The following is a 24,468-nucleotide window of genomic DNA, read 5'->3' as shown; positions in this document are numbered from 1 at the left end:
CCAAATATTCAAAGAAAACCAATTTATATATTAAATTAAGGTATTTTGACATATATGTTATGAAAATTTATATGTAATATATTATCTTTCTTATAGATTTTGAAAATTTAAAGTATATAATGAATTTTGAAAATTTAAAAACATTTTAAATGGGTTATCCGAACCCGAACCGAACCCGCAAAGATCCGTACCGAATCCGAACCGAAATTTAGAAATATCCGAATGGGGCTGAAATCTTTGACTCCAAAAATACGAAACCCGAATGGACTGAACCGAAACCCGAATGGGTACCCGAACGCCCAGCCCTAGATCAAATATCTGGGATATTTTAAAGTATTCAGATCCGTCCTTATCAACGGATCTACAATTTTTCTATCCTTATCTTATCTTGATCTGGGGGTTTTAGATATCCGGATGTCGGATATTGTTCTAAAAATTGTAATATCCTACGGATATCCGGATCCGGATTTGGATCCTTAAAATAAATAAATATATATTAATATATATAAAATATTAAAAATAATTAACAATAATTTAAAAATAAAAATGTATATAATATTTTAATTATTTCTATGTATAATATTGTAAAATTTAAATATACTATTATACAAATAAAAATATAATAAATAAAATTAGTTTTTATATAGAGATATTACTATTTTTGAAATAGTTATCAATAAAAATTACGGATCCGGATATCCGGATAAAAAATGTTAAAATATCTTGATCCGTATTTGGTTTTGAGTTTTGACGGATCTAACATTTTATTATCTGGATTTAAATTTGGCCCCTTCGAATATCCAAATTTTTGGAATGGATCCCGACCGAATCTCGAATCAAATCCGTATCTCGGATAATCTCATGCCTACTCTAAAGAAAAGAACATGGGTTTTGATAAAAAAAAAACATGGGGTATTTTAGAGCAATATCAGTCATTTATTTTTTATGAGAAAAACAAAATGCCTAAACAAATATGTTGATGTCTTTACACGTGAGAGATTGAATCACGCGCGTCTATCACACCACCACACATACATTACATTTACAGCTAATGTTGGCACGCGTGGCGAAATTCTCCCTTGTGTTAATTTTTTTTTCCGACTAAAACCCCTGTGTTAATTAATTCTCAACAAAATGTATTTTTTTTCTTAGCAAAATAAATACATTTGACATCCAATTATTTTTGGAAGAAGAACAAGTAATATATTTTTAAGAAATCCACTGTGTTAAAATAGTCAGAAGAACATTTTTTAGGATTATATATAGAAACGCCATGTTATTAGTACGTAAGTTTAGTAATTATCTATTTATATTATTATTTGATAAGTGAATTTAGTTATTTTTCATTTTATCCAAAATTTTAGATTATAAATTATTATTTTAATATGTATTATTATTTAAATTTTATTTTAATATATATTCATAATGATATTTAAGATAGTTAATACCTTAACATTTATTATACCGATATATATATATATATATATATTTTTTTTTTTAAAATATACATTATATATATATATATATAATTAATTAATTACTTATCATGCTTATTTAGCAGATCTTATTGGATCAAGGGTTTAACAAGATTTTTTTAATTAAAGTTTAATAAATTAGTCATTTGTATAAATTTTCCCAAATTTTGGCTTATTGGAAAATATGAATTTTGTCACATAAATATATCTATTGGGATTTGGTGGAATTTAAATGATATTTTATAGTCAAGAAAACAATGAATCAGAATATCACCTCCTATGATGATATTTGGAACTTTTTTAGAAAACAAAATCACATTTTTAAAACAGAAAATCAAACTGTTTGAAATGAAAAAGAAAATAAAAAATATTTGAAAATCAATTTTTAATTTTTATATATCTCATAAAATGATAAAATATCAAATTATAGTAATCTGAAAACAAAATTTTATTTTTAATAATTTTAAATTTAAAAGGTTTTTTCAAAATCCAAAACTTCTTCGAAAACCCAAAAAATCTGTAACATTTTTTTTAGGTTTTACTTAAATCTCGGATTTTCTTGAATTTACTCAAATCTTGAATTCTCTAAGGTGGGGGGGGTGTATTTAATGTAATATTTGATTTTTAATAGGAGTTTAGATGATTTCAATAAGTTGCAGAGATTCATCTAGATGATTTTTGTTAAACAATTCTAGAATACCACCTAAAATCATGAGATTTGAATTCAATTTTTAAACTAAAAAACTATATCCAAACACCATAAAATCACCTGAAAACTTTAAAACTCCACAATTTATTTTACGAAATGTCAAGTTCAATAACAGTGAATTTTAAATGAGTTTTTAAAATTCATGTTTGAATAATAGTGGATTTTTCATTTTAATACAAAACGATTTTCATTTTAATACAAATCATTTAAAACTCTCAGGTGAATACACCCCCCCCCCCTTAATCTTTGATTTAAAAAGCCTCTTTTAATTAATAAATAGATACTAACAATTGACATTAACAATATCAACCGATATTATTGATACACTAAAAATGAATCCTTGCTACTGCCAAGTTAACAGATGCAATTGTAGTATTTGAGATTCAAATCCAGAGGACCAGTCTACACTCTAGTTCTATAAGTTTCAGAACCAAGCTAAGAAGAAGATATGATTTGGTTGAAATAGGCGATAGTAATCAAGCAAAATAAACACGAGATTGATTCAATTAAACAAGAGCTAGCCTAGGGTATTTCATTGGGTGTTGAATTGGAGCCAAACAATTATTCAAGCGCGATGAAGTGCTTTCTAGAACTCGGATCACTCAGCTGGAACACTCCACTGTCGTGGTAGTGATCGCTTTGCAGATCGATCTCACCACCTAACTGTCGTTGGGATGAAGATCGATTGCAAGCTTTAGGGAACAGGTCCGATCAGTTCACTTACCACCCTAATATCTACTTTCGCTGATTAGGGATACTAAGCTCATTCAATACGTGTCAAGTTATCATCCTAAGCGGTTAACTAGGTGATGAACTAGTGATCTAACATCAAGTGATCAGTTTAATGAAAGCAGTAAGAACAGTATGAATGAAGACAGTTATGGATCGCTTATCTATGTTTAGCTCATGTCTCAACACCCTAAAAACCCTAGGCGAGCAAGGTCACTACTCGATCATGATGCACATAAACAAAGACATAAATCCTGAATAAAATTGCATAAGAACAGAGTATGAAACAATAGGGTTCAGATGATCTTCTCTATGAGAGGATGGATTCTTCTCCCTTACAAGTTGCAGATCGCAATACTCAGTGTTCTCTCGTAAAAACTAGCGTAAGAAAAATAGAAAATAGATAGATGGCGTTTTATATGGAGGCGCCAATCAGAAGAAAAAGAGATTAGGGCAACAGGGCTTAAAATCCCGAAATAGGAGTTTCCATATTCGTCTGGAACAATCGCCGGATCACTCCGTCTGCTTGTTCCGCTTGAGAGAGAACAGTCTCGGGATTGTTCTCTTGAGTGTTCTCCGCAGGAATGCTCCAAAAGGACTTCTTTTCATCAGGCACCTTCTCTTCTTTCTTCTGCTAACTCCAGACCTGTAAAAGGTCAAAAAGGACTAGACTGACACGAATTAGTGACTTCAAACAAAAGAAAACATATATACAATGATGTGAAAAACACCATATATCAATTATCATAATTATATTTATTCTATATTTAATTTATGATTTTAATGATTAATATTATAAAAATTATTTGATTCTTATTGGAAATATTGATCCAAATAAAGAATATTAACAATATTAAAGTTAAGACTAAAGATAAAGCATCATTGAAAATATGTCGTAAATATAAATTATATACTTACGTTAAATATTTTTTATATATTTAATATTAAACAATCATATTCCTAACCTAAAATAAACTAATCTGTAATTGTATATGACGAACATCAAAATCAAAAATAAATTTTATGCTAATAATGTATTTATCTGTAAAATCACAAATGTTATCAAAATATATCTAAAACCAAAAGATTAAATATTATATAACGACAAATCAAAATTAAATAAAAAATCAAGAAATATATGGAAGTATGAAAAATAGGATCAAAACATTAAACAACACTAAATATTTGAAAATAATAAACATAATATTAATATAGTACAAGAGAATACATAGATGATATTTTATAATTTATTATTTTGTGTTTTGTCTCACTGTTTTTATTATCCAAATTATGGAAAATATATAATATTAATGTTTTTATAGGTTGTGATTATTTATAATATTTTCGGGATCACTGAATTTCTTTTCAGTTCACAAATATAATAAATGTTTGATTTCAAATTTAAGTTTCATAAGTTGATTATTATTATAGAAAACATTTTGATCCAAGTTTTATATCCGTAAAATAACTGCAAAAAATAATTTAATACATTTATTACCAATATGAATGTTGAAGTTTTATAATTTGCAATATTAATTTATTTGTACCTAATTTAATAAAATTATAAAAATAAATATTAGAATTAAAAATGGTTAGGTATAGTTTTATGAATTCACTCAAGGTGCGAATCATCAACCTAGTATTCAATTACATTTGTATGCGACCTGTTTGTGGCGAGCTTTCAGTGGAAAAATGTATAGTTTCGCTTAAGAGCATCTTGTGTGAACTGATGTTTAGAACTTACAGTAGTGAACACCAGGTACATTTAGTGAAGTAATGAACTTAATGATGAACTTGTCATGCCATAAATAAAAATTACTATGTTATTCTTATGACGTCATTTGCTTTTATGCATATATATTAAAGCCCTCTTGCTGTATTTCTTACAAAAAAAAACTGACCAATGAAAAAATTGTATTTAAATTGCTCAGTGATAAAGTTTCCTGACTTTTTCGCTTTATCAAGTATAGGACAAATAATTCACTTTCTATATAAAAAACTAGAAAAGTTTGGACAGCTTATATCTGGACAGTGTAAGATGGGTACAAACGTTATCTATACTATTATTTACGAAGTGATTTTTTGCAATGGAACTCTCACGTTAAAAGTTAGACTGGTTAATATCGTTTATATCTTTGAAAAATAAACATATAAATTATCCATAAAAAATAAAGAATTTTAATTTTATGATTAAGTAACTGATTAAAATTAATAATGATAAGAATTATCCAAATTTAAAAATATATTTTAAAAAAAAAATGAAAGTAATTAATATTGTTTATATTCTTAATGGATATATATATATATAAATTACCTACAAAATAAAAAAATATATTTTTTGATTACATAAGTAAATAAAATTAATAATGATAAGAATTATCCAAAATCTAGAAATATACTGTAAAATAAAAAATTTAGAGTGTTCAATATCATTTATACCTCTCATGAATAAATATAAATTAACCACAAAATAAAAAACGAATTTTTTGATTAGATAAATTATTAAAATTAATATTTATAAAAATTATGCAAAACTAAAAATATATATTAAAATAAAATGAACTTATATTAATCATATTATTTTAATTAAAATATATATTATTTTTATTTCAGTCTAACAATAAACATATTGATCCAACTATTACTTTTTGTAAGTAAAATTTTTTTAGTGTTTATGTTTAAATAGTATAGATAAGCAAAATATATGTAATGGAAAATATAAATAAAGGAAAAAAATGGAAAATATGAGAAAAATATAAGTAAAAATAAGTGTAAAAAAAGTGATAACAAAAGTATAAGATTTCAAAATCAAAAATATTTTTAATATGTTAGTGTTTTCAAAAATTTAATACAATAATAAGCATACTTATTTTCATAAAATATATAAACTAATAAATATTCGTAAGAAAATTGTGTCCGCATGTGCGGGCAACCCACCTAGTTTACTGATATTCATGCAAACAAGACAGAAAAATAAACCAGAAATAAGTCCATATAGATGTTAATTGATATATATATATATATATATATATACATTTATTTACAGATATATATAGAACGAAGAAGTTAATGAGATGATTGTGTCTGGGATATGGAGTAATGTGCCATTGATGATTGAAAAAGAAACATAAAGTGAGTTATGGCGTTTGTTACCAGTGTAGCCCAATTCACCCTCCCTATGTAGACAATCTTCTTCTTGTTCTTTGCATATGAAACATTGCTTCTATTTTTTTTATTATGTTATTCATTTTAACCTTTTGTATATTATCATGAAAATGGAGTTCTTAGCTTTTCCCCATCTCTTGTGTAAATAAGCTGTCTTTCTAAGTCCACTTGGTGTTATTGTTCCATATACTATAGTACGCATTAATGAATAATACATTTTCCATTTTTTCATTTTCAAATTTTTGATGATATATGATTCTTTTATACGTTTCCTCTTTACAATATCCTTATTAATGTAGGAATTTAGGAATAAAGTATACACGCCCATGCTACAATTTATATTGGAAAGTAAAGTTGTAAAAATATTTATGTGGCCGAAGATAACTTAGACGTGTTGATGTATGATATAGGTGTATAATACACTTAAATTGCAGTGAGCTGGTAGCAAATTCTATTTAAACTGAACATATGCAAGCGTTAGTAGGCAGATTGATTGTAAATCATAGTTAAGAAAGCCTATTGAATTGCTGGCTTAGAAAGGCAGTAAACCCACACTCTTATATACTTAACTGTAAACAAACACTTTACAAAAGTTACAAAAACAAACACTTTACAATATTATTAATATCATTTTGTTTGTTAGTGATATGTGTATACGCATATGAATATTTAATAAAAGACTTAATTGCAATCCCTAGACGTGAGTAGATGCTGCTCATTCCTTCTAGGTATGTTTATATAGATTACAAACAAGTAAGCTTGTTTGTAGATTAGTGTGTATTAGTATCTGCATGCGCATTTATCTCCCTCTCTCTATTTTTTTTTTCTAGTTTCCCTCCGCACTCTTCTTGGCTTTTTCATTTCCAATCCTATTGTTATATTATAACCATGACGATAGTAGTGATATCACAATTCTGTTAGATAATAGTGGCAGTCTAGTTAACCTGAGATGTATTAAAGTGGGCGCATGAGGTTTCATACTAGAAACTTTTTAATTATATGTTTGTACAGAAAGAAAAACAACAACCTGAAAATATGGATATTTGAAGAACAGATTATCTTCTGCACAAGGGTAAAACTTGTCTTCAAATGATTTTACATGATGTCAAAGATCGACTTATATTGTAATAGGCCTGAGCATTTTAATCTGGACTCGAAAACCCGAACTGGAATCGACTCGAAAACACACGAATCAGAACCGATCCGAAAATTTATAAGTACCTTCGGGTTTAAATTTTTTTCCCCAAAATAATTTAATTGATTATATTATCTTAACAATACATCACATCATTAATTATATTTACCTTAAACATCAAATCATTTTTATATTACCATAAAAGTAATAATGCATATTTTTACTTATTAGTTAATCAACATTAACTTTTTGCAAATTATAAAAATAAAAAATACAAAATAACCAGGTTTTGCATATGGTTAATAGTTTGGTTTAGTTTGTTTTACTAAAACTTTATTTTATCTTAGTTCCACATATCCAAACACAAAATTCAAAGGCATAGTTTATGTAAAAAGAATAATAAATTAAATCAAAATAATTAAAATATATTACATTTATTGTCACTTAATGTTTTACTCCATATAGAAAGATTTTTTTAAATATATATATTTACAGAATCAGTTAAATATGGAGATTCGGGTATTCATCCATGTACAAGTTGTTTCATTTGGGATCAATTTTTTTTTTTTGGTTTTGAAATTAGGCTCCTCTTGGATAATATAAATTTATGTATAGAGTTCGAGTTTGACCTTCTGAATGATTTTGATTCTGATGTGTAGGAACATAAAAAATATAAATAACTAATGTATTTGAAACAAATTCGTATATTTGTACCAAAAATAATCAAATTATCTGATTCAGTATAGGTCTTTTAAATACAGTGAATTATACAGCAATACATCTAAAATATATAACATTAATCATGAAAACCGAGTATCAATTTATAAAAATGTAAAAAAAAATCAATATCCTCGCGGATCAAGCTTAATTTTGTTTATAAAATTACAAAGGGGGTTCTAAGTATTCATAAGTAAAGAATTTTGAATTTTCTTGGAGTTCTCATCCTGTATTTAGAAAAGGTCAACATTCGCATAAGACTTTTGAAATATTCAAAGATAGAGTTTCAGTCCAATTTATAAAATTCCAAAAGCTGAAACTTTAACTAATTCGGCGACAGTTAATATTCCTTTTTGGGGTTAATATTGACCATTTTATAACCACTTTCAGTTGACGTAATTGATTCTTATTAAAAGTTCTCAATACGAGTTTGTAGAGTAACTTGGTTATAAAGAGAGTAAATTATTTTGCCGACAAAGGGACGCCAAGCTATTAGTATAATTAGGACAAGCTTATCAAGTTCTATACATGTGATGAAGGAAACACTCCACACTTTCATCTGACAAAATATATTTTATTAGAATATTCTTCATTCCTACATAAAAGAAATGCTCAGCTTAATCTAATTGAGTGTTAAGTATACTGAAAACAAATATATCAAGAAACACTTGTATTACTACTTTTCATATTTAGCTAGTTGTAAAAATCTGAACAACATTTTACTATATTGGTTTTTCCTAATAATTTTTCATTCAAATAAATCACCAAGTATTCAGGCTGTCAAAGTGGAAAAGGATAATGAAAAAAAGACAGCTAAAAAACGTAGAAAAAACAAAGATGGACTTGTTTGGAGTCTTCAAAAGTTGATTGTTTAGAATCATAGATGAAGTGGACCCATCGTTCCGTTGATTGTCCATCGAATTATGTTTGAAAAAGTTGTTTGACGGATAGAGAGTGAATGTAATATTACGTTCGCTTATTTGGTGAGGATACTGTTTGATTCGTTAAAACTTTTTTTTTTTTGAAAGTGTGGAGTTAAAACTTAAAAGGTAGACGTGAAGGGATCGTGTCTACACTCAACATGCATGTGCACCGGTGTTTATGACCTATCATTCTACGGTTTTTTGGGTTTATTAACTTATGATTCCTCTACATATTTGTCTTTTGTTTTTTTGGTTTATTAACTTATTTTAATTTTTTTATTATTACAAAAAACTTATTTTTTTTTGAAAGCCTAACCATCAGCAAAGGTTTAAGTGACTTCGACGATATTTTTTAGTTATAGCGTTCACCAAAAAAGAACATTTACCGCTTTGAACTGAAAAATAACCCTAAACTTCCTCTCTTTTCTTTTCCTACGGACCGACGCTAAGTCCACAAATTAAGGAAATGAAGAAAATAACATGGGCTTAAAAATGGTCAAAGGTCAGAAAGGGACAATATCCGTTATTCAGTTATTGTCGTAAAGTGTCGGACAGTTAATACCGTTGCTAAAAAGTCAAATACTCTCATGTTTTAAAATAATATTCTCTCTCATTTTAGGTGTCACTTAAAATTTTTGCATATAGATTAAGAAATCATTTGATTTTGCATATTTTCTATATAAAAATATCATTACCCATATACACTTCAACCAATAAAAAATAAAATAAAGAATAAAATTAATAAATTATACATTAAATGATAAAACAACACTTATTTTACAACAAAATTTTTTTCTATAACGGCACTTAATATGAAACAAAAAAAATAGTACATATTTTACTATGTTGACATATGCTCTTTCCTTTTCAATTTAATTATCGTTATAAGGTAGAATTTTTGTTTCAAAATAAATATCTTTTAGAGTTTCACGCAAACTTTATTGACAATATTCTCTTATTTATGTTTATATTGATTGAAATATAATTAAATGTTATGGTAATAGTAATTATGTTTTTATTTTGTAAATATGCAAAACTATTTTTTTTTTAATTTGTGTACATAAATGCAAAACGATACTTAAAATGAAATGAAAGGAGTACTAATAAACATATTAAAACTTAACTTTAATATCATTTTAACTTTTTAATATTTCCTCTATTTTTGCACCAATAAGATTTCAAAATTACAATTAATATTTTTAAAATTTACAGTTTCCATTATTATTTTACAAAAAGTGTATTGAAAATATAAAAATATATCTTTTTGAAACATTTTTTTCTCTAAAATATACATCTTTTGGAATAGAAGAGTATGAAATATCTATCGCATTTACTCTTATCACTAAATAGTACTCCCTCTGTTTCATATTAAGTGTTATTTTAGCATTTTTTGTTACTTAGAATTTCAATGCAATTTTTAACTTAATATTAATTACAAATGTATTGAGTTTATAAATAATTTCATTTATCTTAAATATTATTGGTTAAATATGTATAATTAATGAGAACTTAAATACATTTCAATTATTTTTATTCTGTGTGAAAATGTTAAAATGATATTTTTTTTATGAAACAGAGAGATTACAGACAAATTAGAATCAGATTATAAAAGACTACCCCCACACCAATCAATATTAAATGTCACTTAAATACTATTTGGGTGTATTAATCTAACCCAACAAACAATGCATTTACTGAATCTTTTTTTTTGGTCTACTATTGAAACTTTTTTTTTTGACTAAGGGCATAACTATTGAAACTTACCCACATGTTCTCATTGATAGCATGTTACCACACCATGCGTACCATGCATCTTCTCCCTCACATTCAAAAGCATCTTGTAAACATTTTTTCAATGTTGCTTAAAACGTTAAAAAAAATTAACCAAAAAAAAGATAGTCAAAATTTTCAAGAGTAACATCTTTTGGAGTTGATTTATTTATTAATGTAGCTCCGCTACCTAAAATAAAGACATTTATATATGGATATGTCCTCGACATTAGTCTGTTAGATACATATAAGGTTAAAATATGGTTCCTTAAGGGGTTAATGGGGGTTTGTAGTATATTTAGCAAAGGAAGATGTTAAAAGAAAAACATGCTCATGTCCAATGTTTGTTTGAGGTTCATAAGTCAAAGTGGGCCTACTACTTGCGCTGACCAAACACAAAGCTATGGTCCCATTACTCATGTGTCTGCATGTACCATCGTAAATATTTTTTTTAAGAAATAAAATGCTCCAATTCATGGTTTCTTTTTTTTTTTGTAACTTGGGCTAATTCAATTCATGGTTTCTTCAAAAAGCAAATTTACATTTCTATCATTACCCTTTTTTTCTCAATTATCAACATCTTTATTTATTCCTTCAAGTGGTAGACAAGAGAGATTGTATCCGAGGAGTACTAGAGCTGTGTCTACATGCTATGAACATCATTAAGATACTTAAGAGTATTACAAATACGATCTGAAATGGTCGCTTCACGCATGATGTCGTCTTGGATTGTGAACAAGTGACCATGAGCAGCTTCGCTGGTTCATTGATCATATAACTGGTTCTAGCAAAACATTTTATTGTATTGTCTTCTAATTTATGAAGAAGCACGAATACGATGTCTTCTCTAGCGTAAAGAGATAGTTTCATCCGTAGAGACTGATGCAAAATATATCAAAAAGAGCAATGATGAAAAGTAAAATATTGTAGCGATTATAACTCCTCGAATGTTTTTTTTTCCAGCACCATATCGCCTGATTCACAGTCCTAACGTTTTCCACAACATTTTCGGTTAGGACTTAATTTCCATAACATTTTCAATTTGATTATATATAACAATGATGTGATAACAAACATGTGTGTGAGAGATAGTAAGTGCTACCGACTACGTAGTATGGAACAACATTAGGAAGACACTAAGGTTTTGTGGGTAAAATCATTACCATGCGAACTGCGTCAATAAGCAGTGGAAGCAAGTGATGCCCTTCATCATCATAAACTATTCAAAAGTGCATCTTTCACGTTTCTGCAAAACTAAATTCTTACACGTACGTATGCATGTATATACTCATAATTTTTTATAGCCTGGGGCTATTGACGGAGCGATACTAATCGACTAATCTCTTGGAGATCTGTCCACCGGAAAACCGGTTCTGGGCTCAAGATGATAAGGCATCAATTTTAGACGGCAAAATATAGATATAAATTAAAGGACATAAAATTCTAAGAGATAAATGTGGTCTAGTGGTTATTGGCTGTTGTACAGTGCTTTTAACCAAATTCAACTCTTGGGAGTTGCACTTGCCTATTTTTCGTATATGGGTTCAACTCTTGGATAATAGTAAATTGTTCATTAATTGTAAATTGAAGAACTTTTTAACACTTCATTTTACAATTTCTTTTCCTTTTCAGCTGACAAAAAATAATTGCAAAATGAAGTGTACAAGTAACTATATACACTCTAATAGACTCGACGATGACATAATATTAGCGAGAAACGAACACTTTGGTTAATCTATGGTATGAATGTCCATAAAAAATGTCCATAAAGATTGATACAAAGTCCAAGGTTTCTAACAGTTCAAAAATTTATAGCCTAGTGTTTTTTCTTTTAATCGTAGAAACTAGAAATGGACTTTCGGTTCCTATTGGAATTCGGTTCGAGTCTATTAGAGTTTCAGGTTTTTAGGATCAAAGATTTTAGCTTCATTTTGGTATTTTTAAATTTTGGTTCATGTTTGGTTTGAATTCGAATAACCCATTTAAATTATTTTTAAAATTCTACAATTTATTATATACTTTAAATTTCTCAAAATCTTTTTTTTGTTTTTTTGTAACTTGCTTTCAAATTTCTCAAAATCTATACACAAAATAATATATTACATATAAATTTGAATAACATATGTCAAAGTACATAAACTTAACATATAAACTGGTTTAATTTGAATATTTAGATAGATAATCAATAGATAAGTATCTTTTTGGTGTTTTGAATATATTTTAGTTATTTTAAACATTTATTTTTTGACTATTTATATATATTTCAAATATTTTGAACTTATATATTTTGGATGTTTTCTAATATATATTAAATTTAAAAATAATTAATTTATTTATGTATATAAATATATATTTTCTGATACATTCATGTATTCAAAATACTTCGGTTTCTTAGATTCGATTTTGGTTTTCTAAATACTAAAATTTTGAATCGTTCGGATATTTAACCAATTTCAGTTCAAATTGGTCTGATCGAGCCGAATCCAATTCAGTTTTTTTTTTCTGATTCTAATTCTTTTTCCAGTCCTAGTAGAAACCATTCAAAGATCCAAACATCAATATTTGGGCTTTGCGAGAACCCATCTCAAGAAAAATGGTACAAGCTGGGCCGCTAGGTACTGGAATCTGGTGATCAACTTGACTATTACGTCTCGAACCAAAGAATGGTCTCTCTTGAACCAATTCTTGAACCAGTTAGAGTGGGTAATTTTCAGTGTTTTTACAGCTGTTTTCAAATGTGTTACCATATTCATAGGCGCAGAGGGTGAAAAGACTTAAATTAGACTGTTAAACAGAGAAGCATTCATTATGAAGAGACCACAAAATAGAGAGAAACCCGAATCAAACCAAAGCTAAGTAGTCAATGGCAGAACACAGACAGTCGAGAACATGTTCTTCACTCATAACCTTTACTTAATACGTTTCTAATAAAAAGACCACTCGTGCATCCATTGCATAACAAACATAGGTGAAGAGCTTAGTACGGTCCAAAACAGCCATCCTCTCACATAACTCTATATTCTTCGAAGCGCCTGTTACATTTCAATTACTCGCTACATCAGTCATGAAGTCGTTAACGCAAAAAAAAAAGTCAATGTATAGGCACAAGTCATACCCTCCAGAAAGTGCGTTTAATGAGAATAGGAAGGGTGGTGATCAAAACTGGCGCCTTGGAGGCCTAGCCTCAGCTTCGGAGACTCTGATTTGTCTACCGTCCAAATCCTACACAGGGCACACACGTCAGGAGATGTTTTGAATGGACCGCATTACAAGTGTAGAGTTGTATGAGTAAAAGATAGTAAGTAACAGCGATACTTACGGCACCATTCAAGTTCCTGATGGCATTTTGGACCTCTTGAGCAGAGTTGTATGTCACAAACCCAAAACCCTTAGATCGACCACTGTCCCTGTCGTAGATGACTCTAGCCTCAGCTACTTTTCCCTGCTCCCCGAACAAACTCTCGAGAGCCATGTCATCGACTCCCCAAGATAGGTTGCCGACGTAAACACGGTTTCCTGAACCAGAACCACCTCCTCCACCACCACCATATCCAGAGCTTCCAAAGCTGCCTCTGGGTCCTCTGGAGAAGGAGTCTTCCCTCTTCGGTGGAGGAGGACCCGCATTAACTCTCAAGGCTCTACCATCTAACTCCTGCAACCAGAAGAAGCTTATGCAATAAGAACAAACAACAACACAAAGGTTTCGAATTTATCTTACAAAAGCTAAAACCACCCACAAAGTTTGAACCTTTTCACTCATCTAACAAAACCCTTATCAGCATCCACAATAATAAAACCCAACAAGATCCAAGATTAGAGTAGGGTAGAGAGATATATGTTCTTACATAGCCATTAAACTGTTGGGCAGCTGCCTCAACTTCAGACACTGAAGACATAGTCACGAACCCAAAACCCCTGCTTCGTCCTGTCACTTTGTCATAGATTACCTATACAAAACACATAGTAACTAATCTCAACAGCCGCAAACAAAAAAAAGAACATATCTTTATCTCTTGTCATAATCACATTGTAACATAACATAAAACCATTTTCTTTGTCTACCTAACAAAGACAAAAGAACTTAATCTCAACTTAACAACAACAGCAAAAAAAAAAACATATATTTGTCTCTTGTCCGAATCTTAATATCCCAATTATGACTGTAAGACAAACCGATTTGAAAAGCATAAAGAATGATTATTTCATTCAATACCTCAACCATCTCGACATTTCCGGCGCTCTCGAAGAGCTGAGCGAGCTGAGCACTGTCGACGTCGAAAGGGAGGTTACCGACGAAGAGTTTGAGGTCAGCAGAGAAGGATTGCTCCTGCTGCGGAGCGTCATCGGAGAAAAGGCTGTCTTCTTCTTCTTCTACGTTGATGTCATCTGTGACGGCAACGTTGCGGACGAAGCGAGACGCGGCTGCGGAGGAAGCGGAGAGGGAAATGGATTGGTAGTTGAGTTTGAAGGAGAGGGAAGGAGGGAGGAAGGGAGTGGAGGCGGGTTTGGAGATGGAGAAAGGAAGGGATTTAGGGTTGAAGGTGGAGAGAGCGAGGGACGAAGCTGAAGCAGCCATGGAGGAAGAGATAGGGTTGAGAGTGGGTGGGAGATAAGATGGAGAGTGTTTGATATTTATGGGCGAAAGATCGAAGACAAAACTATTTGCGCTTTTGCATAAAATATCTCGTCCTCATTTTTGTTTACTGATATTACCTGAAACTTTTCTGAAATAATATGTCTAAAGGTTTATTTAATCTTGAATTTTAATTGATTGTAATTAAATAATAAATTATTTTTATTCAGATACATATTTTCAAAATTACTTTAAATTATACTATTATTAAGCTTGTGAAAGTAAAATGTAATTCAGAATTATTTATGTAGTAGAATTTAATCGTTAAAACATAAAATATAAGAGTTCAAATATCATAGTTTTACACAAGACTACAGAGTCGTTTATGTAAAATCATAAAAATAACTGAAAATAAAATTATTTATTTATTCCAAATACATAATTCAACACACCCCTAACCTAGTGTATTTATTAAATATTTCATTTACATACTAACTTTAGAAATATATTTTAGTTGTTTTAATTTTTTTCGTATTTATTTATTTATTAAAAGCTGAAAATCTTATACTCCCTTAAGATGTTTTACATAAAGCACAAGAATTAAAAAAACTTTAATTTTTAGAAGATATTTTTGTCAATTGTATAAATTTAAAATAGGATAATCTTATATAAAAAAGAGTAAAATATTATTTGTCAACCAATTCTCGAAAAATTAAAGTACTTAAAGCAAGGGAGGGAGTAAAGTTTTTGTAAAATTTTGCCTTTTCCTCACTTGTATCTCGTGTTTGGTTATTGACTTATTGTTTAATTGGACGGTCTCTACTCTCCTTCAGTCACTCTACTAACAACTTCTCATAATTTCAAGCGAAGTGACGAGTGAGAGACTACTAGACATATCAGCCGTCGAAATTTCGGATTCACAGTGGAGATGGAACGTCTTGTGCCAAAGCCAAAAATCTATGTTACGATAAGACTTTTTAAAAATAAAAGCCAATGGAAGTTGCAACTCTTGTTCCAACATGGATCTTCAACTTTCGTCCACAAAATAAAAAGAATTCTGAAAATCAACTTCAAAATATCTTTGAACCATTCAGAAAACGAAACAGTCTAATCAAAAAGCACTGAATCACACAAACATGTCCCTTCAAAAAAAGTTTCTAAAAAGGATTTATTTGAGAAACAATATAAAACTGAGGTTCTTGAAAGCTAAGAAAGAATCACTTCTTTAAGTTTCCTATTCAGAAACAATGTCTTGTTTCTTGTCTTTCTTGCTTCCTTGTCCCTTCTTGATCATTCTAGAAAGAACATCCGCTTGCTTCGTGTTCCCTTCCTGGTTCAAGCTCTTGATCAACTCCTCACAGCTCTTCCAATCACTCCCACCACCACTTCCTTTCTCCATGATCTTACACAGAACAGAGTACGCATTCAAAGTCTTCCCAGCTCCCAAAAGCGCATCCAACACCTTGTCGTAACTCGAAAACTCCAAGCTAAGATCCCTCTCCAACCCGAAATCCAACAGCTTCAACGCTGCAATCGTCTTCCCTTTCTCGCTCAGAACAGACAACAGCCTGTCCACATCAGCCGTGTGTCCGTTTTGGTTCAAAAGATCGATACGCCCCAGCGCTTCTTCGACGTGCCCTCTCATCAACAGAGCTTCCAAGATCTTTGCAACCAAATCCATATTCTCTTCGACGCCTACGTTTTTGTCTATCATGATCATCATCACACGGCTTGCGGTCTGCACCCTACCGTCCTCGAACAAACTCTCAATCACTGACCTGAAGAGAGACGAATCCGGGACATGCCCGTCTTCAACCATGCTGTCCAAAGCGGTTTTAGCGTCTCCAGGCTCTCCTTTGCTCATGTAGCTCTTGATGAGCAGCTCGTATGCGTTTGCTTCTCTAGGCACACCTCTCCTCGACATGATCTTCAAAATCTCGTAGCTAGCATCAGGGTTTCCTTCCTTGGCGTGCCCGCTAATAAGATTGTTCGACGCCTCTTGGTCTTGAACACCTCTCTTCATCAGCTGCCTGAAAAGCACTTCTGCTTTAGACGTTTGGCCGCTGTTGCACAAGTACTCGATGATCGGGTTATAAGCGCTTGGCTCCATCTCCAGAGTATCCTGATGCCTCAGTATGATCTCTTTCTCAAGTAAAACGTCCAAAAGCTTGATAGCACGGTTGTAGGCGTTAGCCTTGCACTGATTCTCGATCAAGACACCGTAGTGTCCAGCTTCAGCTGGCACATTCAGCGTAGCCATGGCCTTAAGCACCTCAGTGGCTGCAGCCATATCACCAGCCTTGCTCTGAGAAACCAAAAGCTTAAGAAAGATCGAGTTATCGTTAGGAGCGATGTGTTTCGCCATCATACTCTTCAACACATTCTTAGCCTCCACCATCTTCCCCGCATCACACAGACCAGGCAACAACGTGGAGTACGTCGTCGCATTCGCCTCGATACCAAAAGATCTCATCTCCTCAAAGATCCTCAACCCATCATCAACTCTCTCCACAGCAACATACCCTTTAATCATCGTGGTGTAACTAACAACACTAGGCTCAATGTTTTTCCCTTTCATCTCCACAAACAACCTCTCCGCCTCATCCATCTTCTTAAACCGACAATACCCATTAATCATAGTGTTATACGTAACAACATCAGGCGAGATCCCACGGCTAATCATATCATCATAAAACCTCAAAGCAGTCTCTAACCTCAAACACAAAAAGAACCCCCACAGCATCAAATTATAAGTATGCCTAGTCGGCTCCACGCCTTCACCAACCATCTTATTAAAATACCGTTTCGCCATCATATACCTCCCGCGCCTAAGAATCACCTTAAACAAAGCATCATACGACTTCCCCGTCCTCTCCACGCCCAACTCCTTCATCTTATCAAACATCTTAACACTCTCTTGCACGATCCCCGCTTTGCCGTAACTCTCTATCATTACTTTAAACATATCCTCGTCCCAAGGCACGCCCTTTTCAGGCATATCCAAGAGGATGCAGCGCGCGTGGTTCAGCTTCTGTCCCTGCCCCAGCATCTCGATCATCTTCATGTGCGTGTCCCTGTCGTGTCGGATCAGGCCCGATCTCTCCGACCAGCGGAAGAACTGGAGCGCGTGGTCGAGTTTCTTGGATCCGTGCAAGACGTTGTAGACCAGGGAGTGGTCCCACTCGGGTACGAGGTCTCGGATCGAGTTCTGTAACCGGGTCGTCCACTCACGGTTGTCCATCATCCTGCATATCGTGTCCTCTAGCTTCTCGTGGGTTTGTTGGCGCTTGACTCGTTGGAACCTCTCCCTGACCGGCGGCGGCGGCGGCGGCCTTGTCTCGGGTGAATCGGTTTCTGGGTTCTCGGTGAGTTCGATTGTTGAGGTGAGTAAGCGGGTGGGTGTGAGGAGAGATGAGTGTGAGGATCTGGGGAGGGAGAGGAAAACCCTAGCTTTCGTCCATTGGTGGGGTTTGGATCTGGTGATGAAAGCCATCACGAGGAGAGATAATCAGAAATGGGTTTGGTTTCTGGAGTCTTTGTGTTCGGAAAGTCTGAGACTTTTCAATCCAACATGAACGGAGGAGGAAGAGAGTGTGATGTTGTAGGGTTTAGGGGAGGAGATGGAGTCTTCCTGGATCCAAGATCTTATTCCGGGTCGGGTATTTCTGAACACTTTAACTCGGCCTGTTTACTTTATCGTTACAATCTGGCCCGGTTTCGGTGCAGATGGGCCCTAAAAGATAAACGAAAGAAAGCCTATTCTCTATATTAAAAAAAAAGAAACGTAGTAGAAAGTAACCAACGGCCAGGATTACTCCAACATATAACCCGATCTGATTGGCTGAGGCCGTAGATCGTCGCGATATCATTGGTCCACGTCATCTCTATGACATAAGTCTACTTTTCGTGGCTTTCCCTTAAAAAGCTCGCAACGAAGTAACTAATTTTTAAAAAGGAAGCGAAGAAGAAGAAGAAGAAGAAAGAAGAGAGATCTAAAGAGAGAAGAGAAGAGAGCTCGACCACACAAGCATTAGATATGGCTCGCTCACTCGGAGCAAACGGCACCGTTGTGCTCGCAATCATCTTCTTCGGTGAGTGATCCATATTTCTCCGATCTAAGTGTCTTTGTTCTCTTCGATTTGTATATCATTTATTTGTTCCTGTAGATTTGATGGTGTTTTCGTTCGAGTATGATGCATAAATTATAGTTTAAGATCTATAATCTAATCACGATCTTGTTCGATATTGATTCATGTACTGGATTGGATAATGTGGTGTGAACATTAGGTTGTGAAATTTTGTTAGTAGGCAGATTGTTATTTACAAGATTTGATAGGTGTTTTTGTTTACTATGAGGATGTTGATTTGTTTAGTAGATGATGTGGTGTGAAAATTAGGTTTTTGGAGATTTGTTTTTTTTTTCTTTCGATTATTGACAATAAGTATGTTTCAGGATGTTTATTTGCGTTTTCAACTGCCAAAGAAGAGGCTACCAAGCTAGGAACAGTGATAGGGATAGATCTTGGTACTACCTACTCCTGTGTCGGTGTTTACAAGAATGGTCATGTTGAGATCATAGCTAATGACCAAGGAAACCGTATTACACCTTCCTGGGTTGGTTTCACTGACAATGAGAGGCTCATTGGTGAGGCTGCTAAGAATCAGGCGGCTGTTAATCCCGAGAGGACTGTCTTTGATGTCAAGAGACTGATTGGGCGAAAGTAAGTGCATTCATATCCTCGCTTTTAATTCATTGGAAGTTTCTGTTTTTCTTGTTTCTCCCTTGCTTATGGACTGTTGCTTAATTTCTTGCTGGTAGATTCGAGGACAAAGAGGTACAGAAGGACAGGAAGCTTGTGCCTTACCAGATTGTGAACAAGGATGGCAAGCCATACATTCAAGTCAAGATCAAGGATGGTGAGACCAAGGTTTTCTCTCCTGAGGAGGTCAGTGCTATGATCTTGATTAAGATGAAGGAGACTGCTGAAGCTTACCTTGGAAAGAAAATCAAGGACGCTGTTGTCACTGTTCCAGGTTTGCTTATTCTCATTCCTCCTCGTTTTTATTAATATAATAATATGCACACCCTGTTTATTGATTCTTTTTTTCTTATGTGCAGCTTACTTCAACGATGCCCAGAGGCAGGCTACAAAGGACGCTGGTGTTATTGCTGGTCTCAATGTTGCCAGAATCATCAACGAACCCACTGCTGCTGCTATTGCCTACGGTCTTGACAAGAAGGGTGGTGAGAAGAACATCCTTGTTTTTGATCTTGGTGGTGGTACATTTGATGTCAGTGTCTTGACCATTGACAACGGAGTGTTCGAGGTTCTTTCCACAAATGGTGACACTCACTTGGGAGGTAACTTATATCATAAATACATTTCTTGTATTATCATGTCAATATACATACGATGATGTTGCTAACCCCCTTCTCTTCTTTGTGACCAGGTGAGGATTTTGACCACAGGATCATGGACTACTTTATCAAGTTGATCAAGAAGAAGCACCAAAAGGACATCAGCAAAGACAACAAGGCTCTTGGTAAGCTCCGAAGGGAATGTGAGAGAGCCAAGAGAGCTCTTAGTAGCCAGCACCAAGTCCGTGTAGAGATTGAGTCCCTCTTTGATGGTCTTGATTTCTCGGAGCCTCTCACCAGAGCTCGTTTCGAGGAGCTTAACAATGACTTATTCAGGAAGACAATGGGACCAGTGAAGAAGGCCATGGACGATGCTGGTCTACAGAAGAGTCAGATCGATGAGATTGTTCTCGTCGGTGGAAGCACTAGGATCCCCAAGGTTCAGCAGCTGTTGAAGGACTTCTTCGAAGGGAAAGAGCCAAACAAGGGTGTGAACCCCGACGAAGCCGTTGCTTATGGTGCCGCTGTCCAGGGTGGTATTCTGAGCGGAGAAGGCGGTGATGAAACCAAAGATATCCTTCTTCTCGACGTTGCGCCGCTCACTTTGGGTATTGAGACCGTGGGAGGAGTGATGACAAAACTGATCCCGAGAAACACAGTTATTCCAACCAAGAAGTCTCAGGTCTTCACGACGTACCAAGACCAGCAGACCACCGTCTCCATCCAGGTCTTTGAAGGTGAGCGAAGTCTCACCAAGGACTGCAGGCTGCTCGGGAACTTCGACCTCACCGGAATCCCCCCGGCTCCAAGAGGAACACCTCAAATCGAGGTGACGTTTGAAGTAGACGCCAACGGTATCCTGAACGTGAAAGCGGAGGACAAGGCGAGTGGTAAATCAGAGAAGATCACAATCACGAACGAGAAGGGACGTCTGAGCCAGGAAGAGATTGATCGGATGGTGAAGGAGGCAGAGGAGTTTGCGGAGGAAGACAAGAAGGTGAAGGAGAGAATCGACGCGAGGAACAGCCTTGAGACATACGTGTACAACATGAAGAACCAAATAAACGACAAGGACAAGCTCGCGGACAAACTTGAGGGTGACGAGAAGGAGAAGATTGAGGCAGCGACGAAAGAAGCGTTGGAGTGGCTTGACGAGAACCAAAACTCGGAGAAGGAAGAGTATGACGAGAAGTTGAAGGAAGTAGAGGCAGTGTGTAACCCAATCATCACGGCTGTTTACCAGAGGTCAGGTGGTGCACCAGGTGGTGCGGGTGGAGAATCAGCAACCGAGGAGGAAGATGAGTCCCATGATGAGCTCTAAGCTAAGTTGCCTTTTTTATAGTTTAATTTGTTTTAAACCAAACCACTCGTTAGAAAATTTGAGGATAAGGAAGAATAGAACTCTTTTTTATACATGTTTTTATTTTTGGGAAATTTTTGACAAGTGAATGAACCTTCTTTGTCTGAATCATTACCTTCTTGTCTGTAATATAAGGTGCTCGTTTCCGACAGAGCACGCTTCTAGAAACACGAGAAGCAAAGCTTTGATAGTGTCATAGTGACATCGTAACCACATTCGTAACGGTACAATCTAGTATGAAATCTATGTCTAACTCATACCGTTGAGTTATTATTACACTTGGTTAGTGACGTAAGCAAGATCTGTAAGAAAAAATCAAACGCCACGTCAGCTAAGTTAAGTGTAAAATGGGAAAAGAATCTAAAGATCCTTTTAAAATGGAGCATTCACGTTCTTCTTGCTAGGGTAAAGCTTTTAATACCTTCAAGCCGCTTCTTCTTAGCTCTATCTCTCTCTGCAATGGCGAGAGTACTGCGTGTGGCGAGATCCTCCTCCCTCTTTGGCCTCGGAAGCCGATTTTACTCCACCTCAGCCGGAGAAGCTAGCCACGCTTCCCCGTTTCTTCACGCCGGAGGAGCTAGCAGGGTTCTCGCCAAGGATAGGAACGTGCAGTGGGTGTTTCTAGGTTGTCCCGGCGTCGGGAAAGGCACCTACGCTAGCAGACTGTCGACCCTTCTCGGCGTTCCTCACATCGCCACCGGAGATCTCGTCCGCGAGGAGCTTGCTTCCTCCGGTCCTCTCTCCCGACAGGTGCGGTCACTTCTGTCTTTCCCTTTCCGTCTCTTCTATGTTCGATTGTGATTGAAAGTTGCCTTCTTTTTAGAAAAATCGGGTTTCATTTCTTATCGTTGATGAGATCTGACTGAAGTTCATCTATCTTCGAACAGATCTAAATGAATTAAATCCATTTTGTCTGTGTAACTGTGCCTCTTGTAATGGTTCTGAGCTTCACTGTTACTTGATGCAGCTATCAGAGATTGTAAACCAAGGGAAGCTTGTTTCGGATGAGATCATAGTAAACCTATTGTCAAAGAGACTTGAGGCTGGTGAAGCCAAAGGTGAATCAGGTTTCATTCTTGACGGCTTTCCTCGAACCATGAGACAAGCCGTAAGTAAAACTCATTGGGTTTACACGTCTTTAAGCCATATTAATCAAGTTTGATGATTAATTAATGTTTAATGCATCAGGAAATACTGGGAGATGTAACTGATATCGACCTAGTGGTGAATTTGAAACTACCTGAGGAAGTTTTGGTTGACAAGTGCCTTGGGAGGAGAACTTGTAATCAATGCGGCAAAGGTTTCAATGTAGCTCACGTCAACTTAAAGAGTGAGAATGGGAAGCCTGCGATCAGCATGGATCCACTTCTCCCTCCACCTCAGTGTATGTCAAAGCTCATCACTCGAGCTGACGATACCGAAGAGGTTGTCAAAGCAAGGCTTCGTATATACAATGAAACCGTAAGACCCCTCGCTATCTCGTAGATCAACTTTTATTTGATCATTACAAGTGATGATTAGTATTATTTTGTTTTTTTTTTAATGCAGAGCCAGCCCCTTGAAGAATACTACCGTAGCAAGGGAAAGCTTATGGAGTTTGACCTACCTGGAGGCATTCCAGAGTCATGGCCAAGGCTATTAGAAGCCCTAAGGCTTGATGATTACGAGGAGAAGCAATCTGCCGCGGCGTAGTTCACCTCCGGTATTTAGATTCTTTTGCATGTGGAAGACATATGCCTAATCAATTTTGTGTTGGGAAATAAAAGATTGGTTTCTTATACATACCTCAGTTCAGAATAATCATGCACACTTTGCAAACTATTATTATCTTTCCACGAATGTGGTTTTCGGTTTTGTTAAGAGAGATATGATGATGTATCATTGATTGTTTATGAGCTTGCTCTAGTTACAGGAATGTATTAATATTTAATACATTTACACTAGTTTGTTATGCTCTTGTGGTCATCATGTTTTATTGTTGAATGTGGTAATGTTTTTGCGGCTGGCCGAGCTGGCTGGTTAAAGGACACAACCAGACAGTAAAGTATAACAGCCGCATACAGTAAAATTTTAGTGGAACGTATAACCAGCTCCTATCTGTCCTAGAATTGGCGGTTCGGGATAGAACTGTTCCTTACATACTCTGAATTTTTGCGGTGGGGTTGATGCTAATTAACAGTCGTGTATTATTTATTATGTAACCTCAAACAAATTTAGCTTGTGTTTGCGTTTGCGGTCTCTGATAAAAATTGGACGCAAATGAAAGGGCTAAACCGGATGACAAAACTTATCTCGCATGTTAAATCACATTTAACCAACATGTACTCTTGAGAGTCTGGGACACATTCCACTGAACACAAACACTGGTCTTTGACTTATTGTTCTCTTGGTTGTCTGAGAAACCTATCAAAAGGAGTAAGAGTTTTTTTATTTAAAAAAATCTCTTGGTCTATGCATTCTAGAGTTAGAAACCGGTTTGATGTTCAGTTGGCCAATCTTTTTAACAGTGAAAACCATATTGATCTATCTTATACTCCTTCCGTCTTTAAAAAA

General features: G+C 34.3%; 4 protein-coding genes across 4 annotated transcripts; 2 read left to right on the top strand and 2 right to left on the bottom strand.

Moving 5' to 3' along the window:
• Nucleotides 1-13,386: 13,386 nt before the first annotated feature.
• On the bottom strand, nucleotides 13,387-15,241 carry LOC108848074 (RNA-binding protein CP29B, chloroplastic). Its single transcript, XM_018621484.2, has 5 exons — nucleotides 14,837-15,241; nucleotides 14,469-14,570; nucleotides 13,943-14,275; nucleotides 13,739-13,845; nucleotides 13,387-13,655 (listed from the first exon to the last, which is right to left on the bottom strand). The coding sequence occupies exons 1-4, from the start codon at nucleotides 15,197-15,199 to the stop codon at nucleotides 13,780-13,782; spliced, it is 864 nt and encodes a 287-aa protein (XP_018476986.1). The 5' UTR covers nucleotides 15,200-15,241; the 3' UTR covers nucleotides 13,387-13,655; nucleotides 13,739-13,779.
• Nucleotides 15,242-16,260: 1,019 nt separating this feature from the next.
• On the bottom strand, nucleotides 16,261-18,827 carry LOC108847030 (pentatricopeptide repeat-containing protein At2g37230). The gene has a single exon (XM_018620198.2). The coding sequence runs from the start codon at nucleotides 18,687-18,689 to the stop codon at nucleotides 16,431-16,433; it is 2,259 nt and encodes a 752-aa protein (XP_018475700.2). The 5' UTR covers nucleotides 18,690-18,827; the 3' UTR covers nucleotides 16,261-16,430.
• A 301-nt stretch (nucleotides 18,828-19,128) lies between these two features.
• LOC108847031 (heat shock 70 kDa protein BIP2) lies at nucleotides 19,129-22,026 on the top strand. The gene is made up of 5 exons (XM_018620199.2): nucleotides 19,129-19,287; nucleotides 19,650-19,917; nucleotides 20,016-20,230; nucleotides 20,316-20,558; nucleotides 20,648-22,026. The coding sequence occupies exons 1-5, from the start codon at nucleotides 19,233-19,235 to the stop codon at nucleotides 21,874-21,876; spliced, it is 2,010 nt and encodes a 669-aa protein (XP_018475701.1). The 5' UTR covers nucleotides 19,129-19,232; the 3' UTR covers nucleotides 21,877-22,026.
• Nucleotides 22,027-22,276: 250 nt separating this feature from the next.
• On the top strand, nucleotides 22,277-23,866 carry LOC108847033 (adenylate kinase 1, chloroplastic). Its single transcript, XM_018620201.2, has 4 exons — nucleotides 22,277-22,665; nucleotides 22,883-23,023; nucleotides 23,104-23,376; nucleotides 23,464-23,866. Exons 1-4 carry the CDS (start codon nucleotides 22,375-22,377, stop codon nucleotides 23,605-23,607), a joined length of 849 nt encoding a protein of 282 aa, XP_018475703.1. The 5' UTR covers nucleotides 22,277-22,374; the 3' UTR covers nucleotides 23,608-23,866.
• The last annotated feature ends 602 nt before the right edge of the window (nucleotides 23,867-24,468 follow it).

Source organism: Raphanus sativus, chromosome 3 (genome assembly GCF_000801105.2).
Source record: "Raphanus sativus cultivar WK10039 chromosome 3, ASM80110v3, whole genome shotgun sequence".
Lineage (NCBI taxonomy): Eukaryota > Viridiplantae > Streptophyta > Magnoliopsida > Brassicales > Brassicaceae > Raphanus > Raphanus sativus.
Note: the sequence above shows the minus strand (reverse complement) of the source record. Positions and strands in the feature narration are given on the sequence as shown.